The 16202-nt window shown below is 39.8% G+C and overlaps 1 protein-coding gene across 1 annotated transcript in view; it reads right to left on the bottom strand.

The window, feature by feature from the left end:
- The window catches only part of BIRC6 (baculoviral IAP repeat containing 6), a 299904-nt gene that overhangs the window by 145111 nt on the left and 138591 nt on the right, over nt 1–16202 (bottom strand). The window contains 7 exon segments of the mRNA XM_045011913.1: nt 555–811; nt 2624–2903; nt 4680–4880; nt 6351–6545; nt 6721–6817; nt 8808–8983; nt 9963–10525. Coding sequence (XP_044867848.1) covers nt 555–811; nt 2624–2903; nt 4680–4880; nt 6351–6545; nt 6721–6817; nt 8808–8983; nt 9963–10525 — 1769 coding nt within the window.

The raw sequence follows: 16202 nt of genomic DNA, 5'->3' as shown, positions 1-16202 counted from the left end.
TTTATCCAAGCATATTTATCTGATTTTTTGCTGAAATTGCTGTTTAATCTGATTGCATTCTTTTATTTATAATTTGGGTTTGTTTGTGCTGGTAATCCTGCTGTACCACTGAAGGATAATTAAGTGCTAGGGCAGTGGTTTCAAACCTTTTGTATTGGTCACCCCTTTCACACAGCAAGTCTCCGAGTGTGACCCCCCCTTTATAAATTAAAAAAGGGAGGGCAATTTTATTATATTTTTTATTATTTAATATAATGTGGACTTGGGGCTGTCAGCCCCATGGAGCTGACAGCTTGCTACAACTGTGTAACCAACGCCGTTTGAGAACCCCTGTGGCAGAGCCTCCTCATTGACACTCAAAAGCACAGCACTGTATACCACATAAAATTATGGTGTGATGTGCAATTTTAAGATTTTGATTCTGCACTTTAATTTGTAAATTTCAACCAACTACTTACACATTTACATGAACCACAAAAGAAGTTGCAAGATTTAGAATGACATTTAAAAAAAAAAAAAAAAAAAACTAAGAAAGCAAAGCAATACGTTCTCACCTGCAGGATCACTCCCAGATGCGGAACAATTTCTTAGAAGAATGTCAATCAGTTTTAGGCCTATTCTAGTGGACTGCAGCCCAATTTTTACAAGTACAGCCTCAATGTTTGGAGAATGCATACCACAGTATGGTGACATCAGTAAGGCTGCACATGTCTGCAACAGATTGGCAGTGGGTGCTGCAGCACTAGCCATCATTCCTTCTAAATCGCTTATGTGAGTGAGGCAGTGATGCAATAATCTTAACCATCCAATACTGAAATAGTAAACAAAAAAGCTAGAATGAGTTAGTGTATGTCATAATTATGATGTATCTCAACCTTAAATCAAGTAAACACCTTTATATATGGGAAGTACAACAGGAAGAGAAGTATAAATATCTGTGATTGGATAGTATTGTAATAGGCACTGCAAGGTGAAATGAATGATATCGTATTAGAGCAACAGTATACAAACATTATTAAGACTGTACTGTTACAGAGTTAAACGTATGCCTGCAACTTAATTTTGGCACTTTAAAAAAAATTATTTTGAGTGCTTACATGTGCAATTTTATCATTCTGCTAATATAGTTAGCCTGAACCAGAAGGAGGTAAATTCTGAAATTTGTCAGGAAATCTATAATAAATTAAGATGATAAATGCTATCATAGATTACAGTGAGCCTTAACAGATCTGGAGACCTACCTCATTTGCTGTACATTTTATAACACATGTTGTTTATATTTAGTCTGTTTCTTCTATTTTTCTTTTAAAAATATAAAATTTAACATCTAATATTAAAAACTTACAAGAATGTTCATCTTGAACAAAACAAACAATTCCATTTAAAGCAATTAACCTGAAAAAGATGAGGTTGCAGACAACTTAACTCTGCACTCTTGTTTTTTTATATTATATATCAGTTTTTCATTGCATGAACAGTACATGATGAACTAAAATTACACATAAAATATAACAGTAATAGTAAAATTTGGCTAGCATATTTAGCTTTTCTAAATTTACGAAAATTGCTTCACAGTTAACTGAATCATCCTTTGAACTTTGTTTATAGAAGTCTTCTTTATGTATCTAACTTAAATTTAGTTTTCCTATTTCTTCACCTAAGTTACTCTAAAATTTGAAAGAAAATTCAAATCAAAACTATATTAGAAAAAAATCCCAAGTTTCCTGGGATCATCAAGGCAATTCCTAGTCCTTCATAACAACAATCAATAGTCAATGAGCCAGAGAAAGAGTAAGAATAACTCTATAGCCTGGTGGGTAGAGCACTCACCTAGGATGAGACATCGAAATTTAAGTACCCTTGCATCAATGACTGACTATTTATAAAAAGTGGAACAACTTCAACAGGAGAGAATGAGATGGACCCATAAGAGAATACTTCCTAGTCCAGGGGCTGGGGCATTCTCTTGGAAGGTGGGAGACCCAAGCTCCACATCAGGTAGAGGGGGAACTGAACCCAAGTCTTCCAACATCCCAGGTGCCTTCCCTAAGTATTGGGCTAAAGGTTATAGGACTCGTCACCCATGCCATTTTGTAAATCTAGTCCTCCACTGCTTTTTGACGAAATACCTTAAAATTTATCAAAATAGAAATTAAATGTTTTGTTTTGATCCAACTCAAGATTATTATACTTTGATTCACTAAAAATTTCAAAAAAATTCATTTTCAGTTCAACCCAAAATTAAAAAAAGAAAATTTTAAATTTCCACCAAACCAAAAATTCTATTATGATGTCTCACTAAAGCAGCTTAAATTTTCCAATAGAAACTATGAATCCTTTTTTCTAAAGGTTATTAAATTCCTTATTACCAGTTGACTTTAAAATGCAATACATTTAATTTCTTAAATTTATTTTTCATTCTTGCTTGTATTAAGTTAAAAGCCAAATTTTCTAAAAGAGTTAAAATGGACACTATTGATGTTGATTATAGAGAAACGCTGACAATCTGAGAATTCAGTTCACTACCTGGGACTTCTGCCTTAGAGACATAAAAGGCTTCATAAAGAAAGGATGAGAAGCATGGATAGCTCTCCTCATTTCTTGCAACTATTGATAAACATACCTTGTTTTAGACACTTGATCTTCAGAAGGAAGGAACGGATTGTTAACTGTTGCAGATGATGTGTTTCCAAAGGCTGTGAGGCCTAACAATTTAATTTGAGAGAGGCCTAATGTGCTAGCATCTCGGGGGCGATGAAGTCGAAGGCAAACTGCTGAGGCCACTTCAGCTTTTACAAGCTGGATTTTTATATATGTGAGACCACTTGTGATAACAGGAGTTGACAAAGGTAACATATTCACCCCATCTGCACTTACTTCAACAGATACTGATGAAGGGCAAGCTACAGAGAAAGAAAATAGGGTTTAAAATTTTATTTAGGGCCGTAAAATGATTAAAAAATAATCACGATTAATTGAGAAATTAAAAATAGTCAATTAATCACAGTTTTAATCACACAGTTAAACAGAATACCATTTACTTAAACATTTTTGAATGTTAGGGGGAAGTGTGTGTGTGGGAGAGCGAGTGTGCGCTGAGGGGTGAATGGGCATGCTAGTGCGCTGTCTCTTTAAGTAGACACCCCCGACATCAGCCTCTGTGCAGTGAAGTAGCTTGGCTAGGGGTGGCTCCACTGGCAGAGGGGAGGCCCAGGAGCAGCAGTGGAGCAGGAGGAGGGGGACCCCTGCCCTGGAGGTACACAGAGACGCTCCCCTCTCCCCTCCAAGCATGGCACCCTGATGTGTGATTAACATTCAAAAAACAAACAGAAAAACAAAACAAAAAAACCACGCCCTGCTGAATGACAAAACTTTTAACAACAAAAAGCACCAATGTGGACAGCGCTTTGTCAGCGGGAGATGCTCTCCCTTTGATGAAGCTACTGCCCCTCATTGGGGATGGTTTTATTTTGTTGCCGGGAGAGCTCTTTCTCGGCCACAAAGAATGGCTACACAGCATACTGCACTGTTGTAAGGTATGCAGTGAAGACAGAGCCTAAGAGAGACAGTTCAGAATAATTAAAATTAACAAACTGTGTAGGCTGAGAGGGAAAATACAACCATAAGTTTCACGTTAATTTAATACTTTTATCTATATCCAAAGTGTGATTTGTGCACTTTATTTCAAAGAGTGGGGATTAAACTAATTGAGAAGGCATAGGGTGCCCTGCCTATTCAGGTTAGGTCTACACCAGGAGCACTTTACTGGTATAGCTATACCTGTATTCTAAAATCACAAGTGCGTATGAAGCTTGTGCTGGCAAAACTGTGCTTCTGCTGGTATACCTTATTCCAGCCCCACTGGGCAAATAAACTAAACTGGCCAAAAAATGCAGTTTTGCCAGTATAAATGAAGCAACATTAGGGACCTAGGCGGGAGAGAGAGAGAGCGTCATCAGGTCAGTGATTATAATCCATTAAAACTGAATGTGTTTAACATCACAAAACAAAGCAGCCATCATGAGGGCTTTAATAGGCCCTGTAGGATGCTCCAGAGAAACCAGTCTGAGGCATCAGGAGAATTAACATTTGGGGCCAGAAACTAAGAAAACAAGCAATATGTAAACTGATTCCTTATGAAATGCAAGGGCCTCTCCTACCAACTCTCACAACAGACAAGGGAGGCAGAACTAGAAGAGCAGCAAGCCATGCACTCAGGCTTTGTCTACACTACAGACTTATGTTGGTGTAACTACAGTGCTCAGGGTGAGGTATGGAAAATTGCAGTTATACCGACCTAATCCCCGGTGCAAACAGCACTTACTATGTCGACAGTAGGGCTTCTCCCGTTGACATAGCTACTTTCACAGAGGTGGATTAACTATGCCAATGGGAAAAGCTCTCCAATCAGCGTAGTAGCATCTTCACTAAAGCACTACAGTGGCGCAACTGCACTGGTGCTGCTTTTTAAGTGTAGATTTGCCCTTAATTCAAACAGCACAAACTACAGAAAACTAAGAAATGGCATTTGATTCTCAATAATAAAAGCAAAGCTAATAAACTGCTGGGCTTTTGTTAGTGTTCTTAAATCAGTTTTTTTATGTTCAAAGAAAACTTTTTTCTAAAATTATATTCTATAAGTTTTTCAATTCAGCACAATTGTTAATAAATCTACTCACTTGCAAGGGATGCAAGATGAGGCTGGATGTGTATCTCTTTTAGCAGCACTGCAGCAGGAAGGTGAATTGTGAGGTCACACCAAGCTTCCTCAGGTAGAAAGATGTAAGACCATGCAGCAGATCGAGCTCTTCTGTGGGGAGGCGTGGCCTGAAGTAGTACTTCAGCAGGTTGGGCAGTAGGACTGCTTGATGTGATTGAACCTTCAAACAACAATTATTATATTAATTGTAATCTGAGTTTAGAATTGGTATTAACTAGTATTCAAATTACCAGTCACTAAAGAGTAACATTTTTCTATTATTATTCATTTGTTGTAGGTTACAACACTGCAACCTGATTTAATCACTGCAATTACTAAATTAATTTGTTGTCTTTCCATTAAAATACATTTACATAACTTGTGTGTGCATATATAAACTCTTATACAACAAATGCAATTTTGCTTGTAAATATGCTAGACATCTATTAGCCGAAATCCTAAACCTTCTAGATCCACAGCCAAAATAAAAAAAGATGTGACAGGAGCCTGTTAGCAAAGTCCAGGGCCAATGTTCTGGTTAGATGAAAAGCTCCCACCTCAGCTGCTGAGAATGGGGAAGGTGCTGTGCTAAATCCGACTTGGTATCTCCATGTTTATCATGCCCCCTCTTGCCAGGGAAACCTCACCTATGCAAGTGCAGTGTTCAAGCACTACACATGCACAACATTTCTATGTACACATGACTTAAAAGCAGTCTTGCACGTCCACCTCAAAATACTACAGCCTGTTCTGTGTCCATCTTAAGATACTGGTAGGGTCACAAATGGTTCAAAGTATCTCCCCCCTCCCTCTTTCTTGCATTAGGGGCATTGAAAGGGTTTCACAAAGGTTGTTGCCCTGGCCTTTCAAAGAGTATAGGAAACTAATATTAAGATTGCTACATGCACGGTTTTGAACCTGGCAAGGTAGTTTTCAACCTTGGTTTGCAAGTCTCCACTCTCTGCTCCCAGCAGAACTAAGAATGTAGTAACCATTACTCTTTTAACTCTGCCTGGTTTAAGAATAGAGTAGGAAGAGTTATTTGAGTGCCAAACACCACCATCTGTACTTAGCATCAAGTTGCTGCTGACAGTGAGCAGTTTGTAACCGATGTGGAGGTGACCTGTAGCATATATTATGTAGTTAGAGCAAGATCTCAGCTACTTACAAGCTCTCTGTAGAGTGAGTTAGAAGACAACAACTGTTCATATCTATTCTTAAGGTAATTACTGAAAACACTAAAGTAGAAGATGCATAATGGACCCTCATTCTATCAACTATGCACTGATTTTATTTTTTGCAATTTTATAGCCATATTGTAATAGTTTCTTCTGATACTGTCACTCAAATTTAGAGGGACCTTTTGCCACTTCCCCACAATATCTGAACACCCCCCTCAAGGACTAATATATTCATTTTAATCAAAATGGGCTTTTTCACTCTCCAGTCTTGTTGGTACTCAGACTCTGGATGAGTACCTTCTGGGCTAGGCCAGCACACAAATCATTATCATTTGATCAGCATATTCAGATTCTAAGAATAACCTTGTATAAAGTTTACGGACTATCCTACCTCATTGCACTAAGACACACATTTTAAAAAATGGCAATCTAGTGTCTCCTAAAGGCAAAAAAACGGAAGTATTACAAACCTAATGGTGCAAAATTGTGGATTCCTTCTGCATTATCAGGCTCAGAAGCTAGTACTCTTGCTTTCAAACTGCTATCTGTTGCCTTGCTAGGACCAGAGTCAAGAAATTTCATAATAGTTGAAACCATGCTTCTTGCTGTGTTGACAATGGCTCTTGTACTGGTTACCATGTTGTTGCAAATGAGCTGAACACCTCCTAAGTAAAGTGAAGCAAGTCAAATGTACATTAAAGTATGGAACTAAAAGAAACCAAAAGCTAGGATTTCTACTTAACAATAAGAAAGCAAAAGCATATTTGACCTCCTTAAATTTGCTTACCTAATGTTGTTATACTAAGCACATTTTAATGAGGGAAAATCCCATTCTCTTACCCATATCATGGAATGCTTTCAGTGCTTCGCTGGTGTCCAACACTCTCAGAATGAACCATAACAGTGGCTCAGATAACTGGCAGGTAGCAAGAGAACCCTAGAAGAAATATATGAACTACTTAGACATGATGTATAGTGCACAGCTAAATTTCATGCAAGATTATTTCTTTTCTAGAATTGACCTCTCTTCCCCACCCCTGACTGAGGATAATTAGGTAATAAAACTTCCCATTGTGTTTAAATAAAGTCCAAGATAGGACAGCACTTCCCAACAGCTAACGTAAGTGCCCAGTTCACTTTTCTACCATGAAATAGCATTGAGATATTTCCCCTGGCTCCCCATCTCAGGAAAAATCTTCTTTGCCTAGGAACAGGGAAAGCTACTCAGTTAAGAGTGGGGCTAAAATTACTGAATAGCCAAAAGATACAACTGCCAATGACTCCTCGCTGTCAGAGTAGAAGCAGTCTAGATGGAAAAGAAACCATTTCAACCATCCTTCAAGAAGGCTGGCAGCGATCAAGATAAGCAACAATTGACTGATAATTTGTGAAAACAGGGATATAAATGGATGATTTCTGCCTTGAATGCTAGCCAGCCAGTAAGGTATTCTTAATGCTGGAGGAATCAAAGGGGTGAAATAGGTATGCTGTAACCCCTAAGGGAAAGGAAAACGGAGAAAAGCCTTTTCATTTCCCTGACAAGGCAGCTGAAAAGACTGCCAACATCAGCTTCCTTGAAGAATATAATTAGGGTCTCCTCAAACAGCATGATTACACTGAAGGGATCCTGGATTAAATGAAATTACAATATGGAATTAGTATTGCCACCTGAAGTATATAAAAATATTCAGCAAGAACTGAAGTCCTTTCAAAGGAATTCACAAGGTGTTGGTGTTCTCACTTTTAGTACCAACTAAGGCAAAGGATGGCAAACCCAGAAGAATGCATCCTTAAAAGTGGCTGGACAAATGAAAGCAGCTCTATGACATGTTGGAGACTTCATAATCCTGTTTTAACATTTTATCTATGTGCTTGTCCACTAGATTATGGATGAAAGCCCCCCTACATAAAAGTAACTGTTTCATTGAGCTGGGATACTGCTTAAGTACCCAAGCAAATTTTTCATAGCTGTTCTTGCGTATTCTGTAAGGCTTTAGCCTGTGTGGTGCGGAATCAGTTTCCAGCAGGAGAAGGGGGATTCCAAGGAAGATCTATTAAAGAGGGGAAACTTTGGAGGTAGATGTTGATGAGCACCTCAGCCCAGGTGAAAGACTAATGCCTGAAGGCCAGAACATTATTCAGATACATAAATACCTAAAAGCCTGATTAGAAAACAAGGAAATGAAGATGATCTAGACACCATGATCAGTGCCCTGAAGAGGAAAGTCTTATCCCACAGAGAGCTAAATAGGTGTGAGTTCATTAAACAGGGGAAGGGTGCAGTCCCTGAGAAGCTGGTGTTGGCCCACCACTATGTTTCACTGGAAGGGAACCAGTTACATAGGACATCTCCAAGATCTGGTCACAAATGGACAAGCTAGGCTCAGAAGAGCTGAGCAAAAAAGCCTGGGGTGACCAAAACACGATCAGGGTCACACTCAGCAAGGGAAAGGCAGCTTTGTAGGTCTCCAGATCAGCAATTAGGCTCAGACATACCACTATAGTGCTCCTGTCCTGACACTTTGGTAAAGTGGAGGACATGCAACATCTTCAATGGGAGTCTACAGAGGCAGAGCCATGAAGGAGAAAATAAGATCCAAGGAAACAGCGGTGGTATCGCTACAAATATGTATCACTTGAAACGAATCTAATTTAATTTGTACTTACAGCAGCGAAACTACTTGGAAACTATTTTAATGAGACTAAACACCATTAAAATTACATGTACATTGGTAACTCAATTATGGAGGGAACTATTATTTGTGAGGACTTCCATGTTTATTAGAAAGGCTTTGAAATCTAAAAAGGTTTTTTATAGGATTAATTAAGAAAATATTTAAAGCAGACTGAAGTCTCAGATACAAGACTGTAAAATTTCTATTAAAGAACATTTCAAACTGTAATGGAATAGACTTAAGAGAACTTACTTGTCTTCCCATGTACCCACAGGCCATGTAGGTAAGAATTGGTTGAAGCATCACCTGCACTGTAGTGGCTTTTTTACTAAGTGTTGTCAATATAGTGAACAATCCATCTCCAACTGATATTGCATCTAATCCACCATGAAAGTTTTCATGTTTTGTGAGATGCAAACCACTTGCACCTAGTAAAAACAGATGAAATGCACAGTTTAAGGCCAAGAGGCTGAGGCTTAGCAAACAGACACTGACAGTTTTACACAAATAGAGAGTGCATTAACAGAACCTAATGCTATTTAAATCTCCATTAAATTAGTATTCCCATAGCTACTGCAAAATATGAATTTGCATGTAATTAACAATGAAGTTTGCAATGAAGTGTAAATTATTATTACAGAGCCCAGACATGTGTCAGGCACTTTATAGAACAAATAGGAAGGAATGATCCTGGGCCAAGAGAGCTTACTTTAATGTTAGGTGAGACACAGCAAGGGAGGTTAATTAACCAAGGGAATAGGACAGGAAATTCCAGGGTCACAGCTGGCTCCTTCTAGCCAAAAGCAACTAAAATGTATTTAGGATTCTTTTCAGAGGGCAATATCAATGTATATTATAGATTATTCGCAGCTCACTGAATGTCTGGTTCACATGTATGTGTTGCACAGGGAGTTCTAAATTTATTCCCTTGCTAAATGGCAGCTTTGCCATTCACAGTACTACTCAGCTTGCTTATCTATAATAGGAGTAAACCTCCTAGAAAACTCTGCCTCTGCATATACCTGGTAGTCAGAACACACTGTCAGCATTCACTGAGACTAACAGAAATGAGAGAGGTGGGATGGTTCTTATGCCCTGTGCAAGGGCCAAAGCCACCATATGGCCCTCTACCTTATGGAAGCAGTGATGAAGTCAAGAAATAATGCTGTTTCAATTGTTCATAATTCAAGTTGATCTATTCTATTAAAACATTTTAAGCAACTTCCAAAAAGTTACATTGCCAATTCCACAATAAAGTGTGTGTTTGGTATTACTCTCTCACTACTTTCATCTCTACACTATTATATTTTTCTCATATGGGGAGAAAATGAATTAAGTCTTTATATTCTGAAAGAGACATTCCTTGCTTTTTATTTAAATGAATACTATCTACTTGCAAATACATACCGATTATCATTGCCATAGCACTGCTGTTACACTGGCCCAGAGCAGACAAAATCTGGCTCATAATTTGTTGGTTGGCTAACACCAAGTCTGCCACATATGCAGTTGATCCTTGAGTATTAGAGCTGTTTCCATTGCCATCTTTGCCTCCCGAAACTTTTTCTTCATCAGAAACACTGTCTGTAGTACTGCTAGCCACTGGAACCCGAGCACTATATTCTCGGTTACTCGAAAGTGGCAGCTGCACTAAGATATTAACTAGCTTTAACAAATCAAACATGAGTTGATCCCTTGTCATTTCTCCACAAACTGCTTTGGCATCACCTGGGCGGATAATATTGGCAAAGAGCCCTCCAAAACATGCTCGAGCACCCACTGAGCTGTCTGACCCACTGCGAGACATCACTTTGTCTGAGCATGTAATGTAATGGTGCACCAAAAAGGTGACAGACTCAATTACTGCAGAAATGGTGCTAACTGATACTACTTCAAAATTCTGTTCCAGGGTAAACTCCAAGAGCTTCACTTGTGCATCCAGAGGTCCCTGGCCTGTTTGGAAAGCACCCCTAAAAGAGAGAATCAAACAGAATATATTTAACTGATAGGTGACAACAGTTTATATATCTTCAAAAAGGTAGCCCTCTTTAAAGGACTTACTGTATTTCACTAACCAATATCCTCTGAAAACCCAACAATTTTCAAAAATGTATGTTGAAAGCACACAGGTAATTAGTTTTCTGTTCCTCTAACAGAGGGGATAGGCATTTATTTTTCATAGCAATTTTTATAATCACAGGGGACATATCTGATATCAGAAAGGTAAACATCTCCCATTGAAAGAGTCTGGGAACTACTGTTTCTTTGGCCATGTAGTTACCTTAGAGATATTTTTTAAATGCTGGCATCAACCATTTTGATAAAATTACTGAGTGGAAAATTTTGTAAACTTGCAGAAAGTTTATCTATGAGGGAAAGCCCTCCAATCTTTTAGCACCATTGGGTGAATTTCCACTTTTTTTTTTTTTTTTTTTTTTTGCCAGAAAACAAGGATTCTTTACTCCCCATCAAATTTTCTGGGTTTTTAATCCTTAATGGTCTGGCTGGGTAATTACACATCAATACCACAGGAAAGAAGTATCAAATAATTCCACTGATGACTGTCACAAACAGGTCAAAGTAAGTATTTGCATGCGAATAAGACACATGAAAGATAGATTCTAATTTAGGGAGTATTCTTACTGGAGGTCTGAAAAATGGATGTTTGGTATTACTACTTTTGAAGTTTTACCAATGTGCACTGAATTATTTATGTCTGATTTAGCTAAAAGAAAAAATTAAATTTCAAAACTAGCAATAAGCTACTGATTTAGAATTGAATCTTTCTGTAATTTTCAACGTTACAGAAAGCAAAGTGAATTAGTGTTTCAGTATATGGTCTTAAGAGTGCAATTTAGAAGACAAAGTGAGGTTTTAGTTCAAAAGAGAAGAGAACTAAAAATAAAATAACGCTTCCTTCACAATCAGTATAGTGCTTTGATGAACAATAATCATATTTGAAAATATATTGTAAACAATATTAAATATCTGAACCCCTGTTTTGGTGCTTTTCCTGTGTTTTGGGAGATTTAAATCCTACTTCTTGTTTGAAAATATTTAAGACATATTAAAGCCTCCTTTAAGTATCAGAAGAAGAATCAACTCCTTTTTCAAAAACTGTTTTATTTCAACCCTGAGTTTGTGTGTTGCTCAACATAAGTCAAATGTAGCATGCAAACAGTAACATGCTGTAATATATAGACAAAGCGAATTAAAGTTGGAATGATTATGCCAATAAAAACATTTATTTCTCATCATGAATGTATTTAAAATGTTACTATACAGCATTCTACTATTTCAAATTACAGATATCATCCAAGGTAAAATTACTTTTGCTTGTTGCAGTCTTTTCTACTTCCAGTCTATGATTAACAGACAGAAAGTATTATGGTGCCATCTACTGGGAAGTGAGGAAGCAGAATTGAAAAAGCTCTCCCCCAATTATATAAGCCCTAGTCAGGACCTGCTCATCCCAATTAAAGAACTACCAGAACTATACAAAAAGCAATTGAATACAAGAGAAATAGGACGCAAGAGGCAGCACACCAACCACTAAGAAGAAAGGCAGGATGCAGAATGAGAGGAGACAACAAATAGATTTACCAGCAAGTAATTTTCCCTTTTTCAAAGTCTCTTCTCCCATCCTACAAAGGTAGGTTAAAAGGACATGCAATGGCTCTAAGCAGCAGCAACCTCAGGAGGTGAGCTTACCTTATTGTGCTACTAGCTGGCACTTGCAGCCAAATATGCATCCAGAGAAGTGAACAGGTCCAGCTGATAGTAAAAAGAGTGAGGCCAAGCCTGCTACCTTATATACCTGGGAAGTGAGCATTGAAGTGGAGACTTCAAGCCCTATGGCATTTGACAAGTTCAGAACACAAGGTTTACCAGCCAGACCACATGAGAATGCAGCCTCACACCCATCTAACAGCAGCAGCAGCAGCCTTGCTCTTGTTGCAACATTCAAAACATGAGTGATTTTTTTGACTTTTTATATTCTTGAAAATGAGAAATAAAGCTTAAGAACATGCTCAACATACAATAAAGGCAGCCTCTTGTCACCGATGGGGAAGATACTGGACTTGTCCCAGAGGAATTTGATATTAACTGCAGAAACAAATTCAGGAGAAAACAAAATAAACTCTTCTGAAGACAATTGAGAGCACAGAAGGGAGGAGAGAATTAATCTCTCTCACTTGTCTGGCCACAGTCACTACAATAAATGAAGATCTTAAAGGAAAGAAGCTATCAATAAGTTTGCTCTAATGTCTCAAATAGGGGTCTTGTCAGAACCTGCAGGATGAGGTTCGCTGAATGAAGTGCCTCTTGAATTCTAACAGAAGGAAATCCAAAACATTCTGGTGAAAAAAAAAAAAAAAAGACAGGACAGTACTATCCCAATGCTACATCAGGCCATGAAGATCTTTGAGATTAGAGTAAATGCAAGAAGCTAGAGACATTCTATTGTTGGTCAGATAGTATTCCTCTACCAACAGAGGACTTCTATTAAGAAACCAATGCAGCAAGCTGGAGATGGTGGTTGTAGAACACAAACCCTTGAAGAGCAGCTCCAGGATCTCAAGAAGTGTCCACAAGGGGTTCAGTGCTAGACTCTTCACATTTAAAAAAAATAGCAGTGGCAGGATTATCAAGGAGTCGGTAAAAATCACGACTGTGTTGCCCTGCCCGAATCTCCTCAGAACCTTGGACAGTAAAAGGAAGCCGAGAGAAGCATGATCCCAGGTCCCCTCTCCAAATCAAAGTGAAGCATCACAAAGGAATTAGGAGTGCAAACAGATTCTGGGAAGCTTAGCTGATCCTGTTCTAGAAAACCAAACCAAGATGAGGCACATTCCCAACTTTGGCAAGTATCCTTGAATCCACATAGCTCTGCTCTCGCAAAAACAGATGTAGCTGAGTTAGTGTCAGATTATCTGGGGGATTGCAGCAGCAAAGGTCCCTAGGAAAATCTGGGTTCCTGCCCACATTCCCAGCAGCAGCACCTCCAAAAATGAAAGGCATGCTGTGCATACCCACCCCCTTAGGAGGTGGCATAAGCCACTCACTTTCCAATTGTCACAGTGGAAAAAGATGGGGGAAATCAAGGCCCATTTAGCTCCCTTTCCTGTCTCAGTTTGAGCAAAGTCCTGAGTATTAAGAGGATTTGATGGGTAAGCACAGAGCAGGAATTGGGGCCAAGGCGCAAGTAGGGTATCTCCCACACAATTGTGGCCACATCCTCCTCTGGAGCAGAAACAGCAATATTTCACACTGGCGAAACTGTGAAGAAATCTACTTTCAGAACTGGCAGATGCTGTGGAAGACAGACACTGGGCTCCCATTCATAGTCCTGATGGAAGTTCCTGCTCAGGGAGTCCACCGTTGCATTCTGAAGGCGTGGTAGGTAAATCTCACAGATTTTTATGTGATGGGAGATGCACCAGTTCCACAGTTTTAGCGATTCTGCACATAAAGAGTGAGATCTTGCTACCCCATGTAGGTTTATATAGTGCATAGCTTCCCTGTTGCTTAACGTTATCTTGATAGACTGGCAACCTGTAGATGTGACTGAAATCCAAGAGAGACATCCATGGTAAGGATTTTCAAAGGTGGTAGACATGAGAATAGGATTCACGTGAACACCTTTATGGCTCTTTTCACCACCTGAGACGTTTAATGGTTCTTTCCACTTGCGAAGGTACAGTGATTTGTTTGGAAAGACAGTCTGTTCAGGGCATACATAAGTCCTTAGCCATGCCTGAACACATCTGAGATGCAGCCTTCCATGCGAGAAGGGTCCCTGAAGAGGGATGGGGAACCGAGGTGGGTATGTGTGGGGAGAATGGAAATGGAGTATCCCATAGTGACCACCGTAGGGTCCACTTGTCTGAGGTGATGAGCTCACAGGCAGGTAGTAAGTGAGATAGGTGGTCTCCAAAAGGAGGTTGGATGGCAGAATTGTAGAGCAGAAGATCCAGAGAAAGAGGCTGTTTGAGGCCCTTGACTAAGTTGTCAAAACAGTTGCTTAGAGTAAGGTGTAGGCTGGGTGGTTGTGGGAAGATGGTGGTCCCTCCCTTTTTTTGGGGGGAGGTGGGGGTTCCACAGAGCCGTTGTAGGTGGAACTGAAATGATCAGGAGCATTATACTGTTTGAGATTTGCGGAAGACTCCTCTTTGTTGCAGGCACACACATTCCCAGTGACTGAAAGGGAGTGGAGGGAGGGGTCCGTGTTAAAACTAAAGAGCTTGAGCCCTTCAACGGGGAAGTCTTTCACAATGTTCTGTATCTCCCTCAGGAGGCCAGAAGATTCGAACCAGGATGTCGTATAACTACTGCGGAAGCTAAGGACTGTGAAGCCACATTGGGATTGTCAAGAGCAGATTGCAGGGAAGCTCTAGTGATCAGCTGACCTTCTGAAATGTGGGCTTGAAATTGTTCCCTGTGGTCTCATGGGAGTTGTTCAATAAATTGAACAAACTCAGAGAAGTAGTTAAAATTATATTTTGCCATCAAGGCCTAGTAATTTGTGACTCAAAATTGAAAAGCAGCCAACAAATAGCTTTTCTTACCCTGGAGATCAAGGCATTTAGATGCCTTCTTGGAAGGAGAGGGTGTGGAGCGTGCTTGACAGTTCTCTTTGTTGACCATGTCTACCACCAGGGAACTAGGGGTGGAATGGGAGAAGAAGTACTCCATTCCCTTGGGCAGAACGTTATTTTTTAACTGGTGTCTGCAAGCAGGTGGAATAGTGGTAGGTGTTTTTACCATAGAGTTCATGCAGGTGAGAACAGTGCCTCATTGATGGGTAGGGTGACCTAACACTGGGAGGAGATATGTGAAATGTCCACCAGAAGATGTTGAGACTACTAGCCCTTCCTCCAAAGCAGTGTGAAGGGATTCAGTTAGACCCTTCATTAAGTCCTGGACGGCCTTAAAGTTGTCTGCATAAGAGGGTGAGGGTGGCATTACCACCTCATCAGATGAGAACTTGTCCAAAGTTGACCCTTCTTTGTTTGGTTGGTCTCGCTCATCTTGGGTCGCCTCAGGTTCCAAGAGAACATAAAATACCAGTGAGCAGTCTTGTGGAGCCAGTGGCTGTTCAGTGAATCTAGGGCATCTGTCAGGCTCTGGAAAGTCCTCATCAGGGTACATCCCTAGAGGCATGTGTTGGTATGATGCTGTGACACAGCCTTGTACAGAAACCTCAGTCAGAGGATGCATTATCCCTTGAGTTGAAAGGGGGGGGGGGGGGGAGGAGGGGCTTTGTGCATCAGTTGCAGAGGCAGTAGATCAGATCCTGTTCTAGTGGGAAAGGGTTCAGACACAAGTTGTTGAAGCAGTACTGGGGCCTGGAATAGGGATTGATGCAGAACCAGGATGCTTTATGTAGTACCAGAGAGGCCAACAAGATGGTAGCTGTGTGCTCAGAGAGCTGATATCCTGAGGAGGACAGTACCTGAGAAGGAGCTGGGTATCACTCTGAACCGTTTCTATGGCTCTTATCAGATGACACTACTAGAGCCCTCAAGTTCCTGGTTTTAGATGCGTCTTGATGCCTAGAGGTAATCAGATGTTACCAAGGAAAGGGCCTCCTGGTGCTGTTTAACTGAAGACCTCTCCAATTGGACTTCTTAGGCAGTACTGATG

The sequence above is a fragment of the Mauremys mutica genome, chromosome 3 (genome assembly GCF_020497125.1).
Source record: "Mauremys mutica isolate MM-2020 ecotype Southern chromosome 3, ASM2049712v1, whole genome shotgun sequence".
Taxonomy (NCBI): Eukaryota; Metazoa; Chordata; order Testudines; family Geoemydidae; genus Mauremys; species Mauremys mutica.
This window is presented reverse-complemented; position numbering and strand designations above follow the sequence as displayed.